Source organism: Sciurus vulgaris, assembly GCF_902686455.1.
Source record: "Sciurus vulgaris genome assembly, chromosome: 3".
NCBI classification, from domain to species: domain Eukaryota; kingdom Metazoa; phylum Chordata; class Mammalia; order Rodentia; family Sciuridae; genus Sciurus; species Sciurus vulgaris.
Window position 1 is genome coordinate 158212744 of NC_136463.1, and position 9165 is coordinate 158221908.

General features: G+C 42.6%; 1 protein-coding gene across 3 annotated transcripts in view; it reads left to right on the forward strand.

Annotated features, from left to right (window-relative positions):
• PARD3B (par-3 family cell polarity regulator beta) overlaps window positions 1-8723 on the forward strand; it is a 1072202-nt gene extending 1063479 nt beyond the window's left edge. For all 3 annotated transcript variants that reach the window (XM_079130568.1, XM_079130566.1, XM_079130567.1), the window contains exon 23: window positions 4104-8723. In XM_079130568.1, the coding sequence (XP_078986694.1) occupies window positions 4104-4461 (358 nt within the window). In that variant the 3' untranslated portion in view covers window positions 4462-8723. The remainder of the gene's footprint in view (window positions 1-4103) is intronic.
• Window positions 8724-9165: the final 442 nt, after the last annotated feature.

The window sequence follows — 9165 nt, forward strand, 5'->3', positions numbered from 1 at the left end:
ATCTTTATTATTGCTTTACATGTAAATAAACCATAGTTTTTTTTCACATTTGGGCTGGATTAGGGTTAACATTCATTATTGCATGCTTCAATGTAATTAATGACATACATGAGACAATTCCTATGAGTTTTCCAAGCAAAACCTGAATCCTTCTGGGTTCCACAAATGAATCTATTCAGAAATAAAAAGAAGCAAAAGATTTTAAAGATAGGTATTTTCATGATAGTTCCTTTGAAGAGTTGGGGAAAAAAACAGATTCATTTCTCTTTCTTAAGTAAATATGGATTCTGTGTGAGATTTTAAATTGGAAGTTTTTTTTTAAAGAAAAATAATAACATAAATAAAACTCATGAGGTCACATGAAAAATGAGGGGTCTTGAAGTACTGGTACATGAGCTACTTGGTCCTGGTTTAATCTGAGTCTCCTGAGGATGCTGCCCTGGGTTTCTAGGGTGGGCCCCGAGCACGCAGCATCAGCCCTTGGGCTATGTGCTGCCCTGGCCCTGGAATAGATTGATCCTATGTTTTCATATAAACACACTTTACAAAGAAAAAGAGACTGTGAAAAGGGACACTGGAGATTAACAAAGCAAAAACTTCAGTTCCCTCTTCTTCCTTTATTGGGTTCTGTAGTTAATAAGGAGGGCTTCTTTTTCCTGTTTAAGCGTTGTGCTTTTAAGATGTGGCACATGTACACAATGAAATATTATTCAGCCAGAAAGAAGAATGAAATCATGTCATTTGCAGGAAAATGGATGGAACTGGAGATCATTATGGTAAACAAAATAAGCCAAGCACAGAAACACAAGGATTGCATATTTTCTTTCCTACGTGGAAACTTAAAAAGAAAAGAAATTTAAATAACCTGGCAGTAGAAGAGGAACTAAAAGTGGTGGAGACAGGTTGAGGTAGGGAATGAGAGAGAGCAGTAGAGAGGGTGCTACAATAGAAATATGATATATACTTGTATGCAAATGTCGCAGTAACACCCATTAATTTGTACAATTAATGAGTTAATGTTTAGAATAAAAATTTTAGAATTTTCTGAAACTTAAAAATTCCTTACAGTTTAAATTCCTTTACGATGTGTACAGGAACACACACACATAAGATAACAAATACAAGAACCTAGCTAGACATTGTTCTGTCAGAAGTCTGTAGTTTTGAAATGCTCAGTTTTGAGCTAAATAAAAAGAAGAAAAAGTTACCATGAACACACACAGCACACACATACCCCAAGAAAGAAAATATCCTTCCAACACTCTTTGAACCTTAAACAGTGTTTGTATAGGCCAACTCATTGTTTTTCTTCTCTCTGAAAAAGTTTAAAATGATTACTACTATAATGAGTTCTACAGAAAAGGACAATTTCCATCATTTCGGGTCTTAACCAAGCCCAGCTCTCTCACTTGGTTTCTGTCACATGGAATCAACTCCCAGACACACAGTCTTCCCTTGGAGGAAGCCATCTGGGACCACAAAACTATCTGGAGGTCGCCCCTCTGTCCATGGGAAGCCTCCCTTCTCCTCACAGGGAGAGTTGGAGGGGTGAGGAGTGGGAGATGAGATAGCAACTGTCCCCGCGTGCGTGCCACCTGCGCCGCAGAGTTGCTCAGGGTGACTTCTGCCCCGTCACCAGTTGGTCTGGATTGTCTCTTCAAAAATTAAAAAAAAAGAAAAAAAAAGACCTGCCTGCCTTTTGTAACGTTGTGTTTTAAAAAGAGAAAAATATCTCTCGGGAGAGACCAGGACCCTAAAAGTCCAAGGCCTGGAATTCCTCCTTTCGCTCTTCCCATTTTAAACAGGAAACATTCATGCTAAGAGAGTCCGGAGGGAGTTTGGGTTGTATGTTCATTTCAAGGCAGATAATGTTTGTGTGTTGCAAATGTCAGTGATTTATCCTAAGGGCTTAAAATAAGTGCAGAAAATCCACATGTTTCACTTCACACAGAGCAATACCTTCCGTAGATTTTGAGAGAAAGCACAAGTTACAGATTTTTTTTAAAGTGTTTCCAAAATTTCCAACATGAGCCAAAAGGAAATCAAAATGAGCAGAGTGGTTGGGGTGGGGGCGGGGGGGACTTTAAAAAGTCTTACAATAAAAGATATAATGAGTGCTGGAAATTTTCTAAATCCAAAATGAAATTCTCAAGAAAAGGAAAGGTGAAGCCAGGCTCCTTTATTTCCCAGGACTAGAGTGACAGATGATGCATCTGTAGTCTATTTGTCATGGGCAATTTAAAATAGAGCAAAGCAAACTGCACTGAATAATAGCAGCTGATGCTATAATAACTTGTACATAAACAATTTAATTTTTTTATCTGAAAACTCTCACTAACTAAATTATTCCAAGCTCAAGGATCTATCTTTCATTATTATACATAGCCAAATTAAGACACAAAAAAAGGGGAAGGAAAATTCTATTGTTCAGCCTTACGAGCATGTCCACGGGCTGCTTTCCACACGTGCCCATGCCCGGAGCTTGTCAAATCTCCATTGATTTGAGGAAGGACCGAGCTGTTTTAGCATCCAGCTCAGCAGATTACAGGGTGATTTTGACCCTCGCTGACAGTGCCTGATTAACCACAGGCACGGGGCGCTCACAGCCCTGTCATTTCTTTCAAGTCTGTACTCTGACATTGGAGCTCTTTTCATTAATTAGTATTGTTGCTGTTTTTCTTTTCTGAAAAAAAAAAACAAAAATCTTAAAAGGGGGAGTAGTAAAAGTGGAAGGTGAATGGTCATGAATATGGGCACAGTGTATGGGACTTTAAGAGCTGCAAACAGAAGTCATGCGTTTAACCCCAGGCTAGACAAGATGCCGTCATCTGCACATTGTCTAGAGACATGCAGCTTCTGTTGTGGCAAACAGATCAGAAGCTGCTTGTGTCTTCCACAAAGATCCAGACGGGGCCACTTCCTGTTAGTGTTTATTCTTGCGCGGGACCTCGCTATGTGCCTGCCCATTACACAGGGCAGCTTACAGCTGGATTGAGTTTTTCCACTCTCCTACGGGCCTGGTGGAGCTTCTTGATTTGTGGTGGAATTAGTTACCTTTTACCAGAGTTCTGGGTGGGCAATTCTCAGCCCTGGCTTGGAACTTTTCCTAGGCTATGACAGCAGCCACCAGAGTTAGGCCAGGACCACAGCCCATTGAAAGAGCACCTCCCAGATCCAGAAGGAAAGCAAGTGCAGCTCATGGGGACTTTGTGACTCCAAGTAGCCTGTGCATTTCTGCAGCCATTTCTGAGACCGGCTATTATTATTATTATTATTATTATTATTATTATTATTATTATTATTATTTCTTCCTTTTAGATATACATGACAGTAGAGCATATTTTGACATAGTATACTTACATGGAGTCTAACTTCCCATTCTTGTGATGAACATGATGTGGAGTTACACTGGTCGTGTATTCACATATGAACACAGGAAAGTGATGTCTGATTCATTCCATTCTTTCCCATCCCCATCCCCACCCCTTCCCTTCATTCCCCTTTGTCTAATCCAAAGAACTTCTATTCTCCCCCCCCCCCAACCCCACCTCATTGTGTCAAGTATCAGAGGGAACATTAGGCCTTTGGGTTTTCAGGATTGGCTTCTTTCACTTAGCATAATAGTGAGACAGGCTTCTGCTGATGCAAAAAGCAAAAGTTCTGATGGTCCCAGGCTTAAGAGAGCCAAGCTCTGTGCCTCATTTAGGACACTAGTTCAGTTACAGGAATAAAGACCAATGTAAGAGAGTATAAATAAGACAGAAATGTACTTCTCTCACAAGTATCTTTTTGAGTGTAAAGGGTCCTGGCTGACAGGGTGACTCTGTTGCATGGAGGACCCAGGCTTCTGCCTTCTTGTTTCTCTGTCTTCCTGGGCAGTTGGTTATCGCCTTGAGGTCTAAGACGGCTACTCCAACAGCCAAAAAGAAAAGGGAAGACATTTCCCACTCTTGTTTCTAAGTGAGACGCCACTTCTGCTCACATACCATTGGCCAGGCTGAGTTCCTGGCTACAGCAAAATGTACAGGAGACTGCATTCTGCAGTCTTCAGCTGGGGAGCCAGCTTGGCAGCAGCTAATGTGCGTGTCTTCTTCTCTTTCCAGGGGAGGTCCAGCAGACCCTGTGGATTACCTCACAGCAGTACCCCGAGGGCTCTACAAGGAAAGGGAGCTTCCCTACTACCCAGGGCCTCATCCTGGGCATCCTCCCAAAGGGAGCTATTCGCGCCCCGCAGATCTGAGGATGGCAGATCTCCGCTACCCTCATTATTATGCACCCCCACCCGCCCCCCAGCACAAAGGACCCTTCCGGCAAGATGTTCCACCATCTCCTCCTCAGCACCAAAGAGTGTCAGCCTATCAGGAAATGGGCAGAGCAGGGCCCAGAGGGGGAAGCCCTGACCAGTACCCCTACCGAACCCAGGATCCCAGGCAGAAGAACCCCATGACTGCAGCTGTATAGCTGATGCCACTGAAATGAGCAGCCCATCCGGGAGGACCTGGCCTCTGCCCTTCCTAGACCTGTGGCCTTCTTCCTGTTTGAATCCTCCGTGGTACAGATTAGTGTTTTCTCATCAAGTCTGTAACACTCAACTGCTACTCAGAGGGATAAGGAATTTCAGGGTAGGGGTGGATTCAGAAGGAAGAGGAAGGATGGGGTCATGAAAACAGTACTTCCTAATACTTGAAAGGCTTTAGAATTGGTCAGTTCAGAGAAAGTAGCAACTGGATAAGCAACTGGTGATGGAGACTTGACTACATGGTGGCCCTCTGGCTGGATAGCCCAGCCAGTGTGCAAACCCCCACCCCAGAGAATTGGCAGTAGAGCCCAACTCTGCCAGGCAGCACTACCCATGCAGAGGCTGGGCCTCAGACCCTTTATTGGAACTGTGGTGCCTGCAGAGAGGCAGCATAGACGCTACAGACGTGGGCATCTTACTAAGTACAGTTTTTTCATCAAGAAAAAAAAATCAGCAAATATGTGTAGTGACCTTCTTGAAATTTTTTATACCCAGAGGAAGACAACATTTCTTATCATCTTTCTCAGGTCCCTGATATCACTCACTTAATGTAAACATTTTCCCATGCTTCCTTGCTGTTGATATAAAAGTCAGTAAAATGTGAATGCAGTGTTAGTGTCCTGGGAGAATGTGCAAAGCTAGTCAGAGTTCCCAAAGGAATATATTCCAAGGACCAGTGACCAGGTGATGAGCACTGACATTCCCAGGGTCCCCACCTTCCTGCCTCCCACATCCCATGCACAGGTGGCTTGGAGGTAACTGGTTTCAGAATCATCCCCAAATCTCCTGGCTATAAATATTTTAACTGGGGCCTCACTGGAGGGCTAAACCTGCTGGTTAGGTCACATGGGAAACGATGCCCTAGGGGTGCCAATTCCAGAGTCAGTGCCAAACAGTACCCATCTGCCCTCGAGGACAGGAAGGAGCTGACCATGACCTTTGGAAATGGACCACCAGCAGGTAGTCAGTGGACATGAATGATTGCATGTGTCTCTGTGTGTGTTCAAACACCTGTGATTACCAATCTGGAGAATGGAAGATAAAAATGCTTTCTGGAAAGGTTGATGAATAAGACGAGGGAGGAGGAAAGGCATAAGATTAGATCAATATGTGTCTTCTTTATTTCATTAACAAAAGTCAGGGCGTGGACAAGGCCTCCGCTGAAACAGGAAGGTCTTATGGCTTTGAAAAGCTGAAACCCCGCCCACTAAGATCCTCAAGTAGAACAAACCCATCCCAGTTTCTTTTGAGCCTCCCAGCTATTTTACATTTCTGGTTCCTACAAAAACAGAGCATCTAAAACTTACAATCTGACCCAAATGAGAACCCAAGCAAAAAGATTGAGAAACAGCGATACCAGGAATGGCACAGTGACATCAAAATACTTTAAGCCTTTTCACATTCCTTCTTCATTCCTTCCCCAAAAAGTGTCTTGAGTTCAATTTAGAACTATTTTGGCTGAGAGTAGGAAACCTCCAACTGAGAGGATTTAATAAATTATAGTATTACTGAATACATAGAGTATCCATCTATCCCAGTTTAGTCTTATTTTTTTAATTTAAAATAGAATTTTGTTACCAGGAATGAGACAACTGCTGCTTTGAGACCTAAGGAGTGTTATTTACTGGACTTGGAGAGCTAGCATTTTCCAAACCACAATTACCATGGCCTTCTAAAGAACAGACTGTCAAGTTGCTTTTTGTCCCCTGTCATCTGTCTCAAAGCAGATACCCTTAAATTGTCTCCAATTTGTTCAAAAAGGTTGGGACTGCCTGGCCTTGCTCACCTAAAGGTGGGGTGCAGTGAATGCAGGGTGCTGAATGTTACCTTTCTTTCCCTTAAGCTAAGTCAAATTTAAACACAAGAACAATAAGACAAGGGAAATGCCACTTGTTTTGAAACATTAAAAATCAACTCTTTGGGATGTTCCATGTTTTAATCAAGTATATATAGACTACCGGACATAGCAACCCCGAAAGTCTTCTTTTGGTTAAGCTGCAGGGCAGCCGGTGGTACAAGGTGAGCCCTCTGTGTCTTGGAAAAGTGGCCCCTGCAGTCAGAGTGCCCTGTTTTCAGCCCGGTGTTGCCACCTTGGGCACACAGTTCCTCCTGTACACAGGAGCTCCAAAGCGTGGCTTTGTCTTGTACACAGTCAATAAAATAGCTGATAATCCTGAGGGGCAATCAGTGATGTGAAGGTACTATTAAAGTGAACAAAAAAACATAGATTATAACAGTTATCTTTTCTTGCTTGATGTATAACATACGCTCCATTTGATCTTGCCCTAAAGAAACTAACATTATATCTGTGACAGAGGCTCCATCAAGCCAAGCAACAATTAAGAACCACTCAAATGTAAGCTTCATAAATGCCTGTCTACTACCCCTCCAGTCACACCTCCCAGAGGTTACAGGACTCTTCCCAGAGTTCAGGAGAACAAGTTGTTTAGAGTACTTAGAAGTCCAGGCTCTAATCAGCAGGTGCCCAGGAGCAGCAAATAGCTCCCCATGTATTTACGGCCTTGGGAAAACTCAATCAGTTGTCCCCTTGTGGCGCAGAACTTTAATAGCCCCTGTGGGATAGAGTGGCATTCCGACCTACACGCCTGTCAGCATACACCCACATGACTGTGGATCTGACTGCTGGGTTGTTGAAGTCTCAGAATCATGTTTGGCTTTAAGTCATGAGATATTTTAAGGAGCCCTATATTTCTCCCTTTTTTGCCAGACTAGAAAGGTGAAAGAGAGGAGACCTTTGAAAACCTTTAGGAGGATTTGATCTTCCACAAGAGAAACAAGATATTTTGTTCCCATCATGCCAGTGGGCTGTGGCACTATCCCTCTTGGTTTAAATTGTTTCCTTACAATATCAAACTAGTGGATGAGAGGCAAGCTCAAAAAGGGAACATTGTCTTAAATCATGATTTAGTACCAAACAAAAATGGGAAAATGTTATTCTGAGGCTCATTATTCTTGGGTACAAATGTATTGTTCACACAGAATAGGGTGGAGCAAAGTCTTAAAAGGTCTTATAATCAAGAGCCCAGTAGAGATCCATAGGCCTGCAGTCACCGTGGAAGAAGTCCCATGCATACTTCCTGATAAAGGAGATTTGAAACTTCACTATTTTTGCTACCAAATAAATAAAATTAAAACCCAACCCATAATCTCTTCTAAAGAGTCATGTAAATCCTTAATCGAATCTACCTTCTGAAGGTAATCCACCTGATAATTCAGAAGGACAGGGAGGCTGTCTTCTTTTTTCCCCTGATATGTACAGAGATCAAGCCTAGAAAGGGTGCTGATTTCCCCTAACCTGTAACCAGAGCATTCATTTTCTTTGGAGGAACCTCATAGTGTTTCAGGAGAGTAGAGAGATCTGGAGAGTTTGGTATTTAAAGAAATCCGAGTCTGCAGTGTTCCTGTTGGTATTAAACTATGAGACCCACGATGAATGCCCTTCAAACTGGTTCAGTTGGGTAGACATCCGACTGCTCACTGAGTCCATGAGCAACAGAAAGTCCTGATTTCATGCAATTAGGCAGGAGAAAGCTGGATTCAGAAACAGCCACGGTAGTATTTCTCTGCTCTCTCAGTTCATGCTGACTTAAGTTGAAACTGTGCCACCATCAGAGCAGAAAGGGAATCTCCCTAAGATATCCCTACAAAGTCACCTTTCTGATAAAAAGGAGAAAAAAAGATATCTAAAATAAGCTCACATGCAGCTACGACTTCTAAGTGAAGTTCTTTCTCCTTCATGTCCTTAAACAGTAATAGAATTACACACAATCTGACTTTTAAAGGTGGGCTTGGCTACTGAGCTCAGAATAGGAAGTGAACCAACCCTCAAAGACTCTTCTAGCCTGTCTCCTAACTCGGCTCTTCAGAAACTGCTCAGTTCCATCTGCAGCGCTGTTTACTACCAGGACATAAAACAAAACCTGTTGTTTATACCATCACTTTTTCTAGTGTTTCCTGTGCTTTTATGATACCAAGTCTGTTCATACATTTAAATTATGTGAAATCATATTTTGGCATATGGGGGTGGAGAGTGAATTCTTGACAAACTTTTTAAGATTATCTCATTTGTACCACAGAAAAACATTTTGGATGTTGTTATATATGAGTATATAAATTTTTCTTGTTTTATTTTGCATTAAAAATAAAGCTTTATTCAGTCAGCAAAACATTGGAGTCTTGGTTTTCACCCACCACTGGTTTGTTTGGGAGTCAAAGGAATGAATCAGTGGTCCTGGGCCTGCTCACTCTTGCACACATTCAGTAGTCCCCATAGCAATGTTCAAAAAGGGCAGCCAGGCAAACGTCAAGAGCACCTGCCACAAACTGAGTCCCCCAAGAAGCAGGTGTTGGCACAGAGATTCTCAAGAAGTTTATGGAACAGTAATACACTTGGGTTCAATGCCTAAAACAAGGAAGGAGGCTGGCTTGGATAGAAAGAGAAACCAAGGAGCAATGCACTCCCAAATTGGGCCTCTGCACCTCACAGGGAACTATGGAGAACAATGATCCTTCAGAGTTGTCCCAAAATGGGAAGAGGGAACAGGATCTTAATGCCACGGGGTTAACCAGTGGTTGTGGGCTAATCCTGAAAAGAGGAAAGGCCCAGGGTCCGGCAGTTGTTTTCA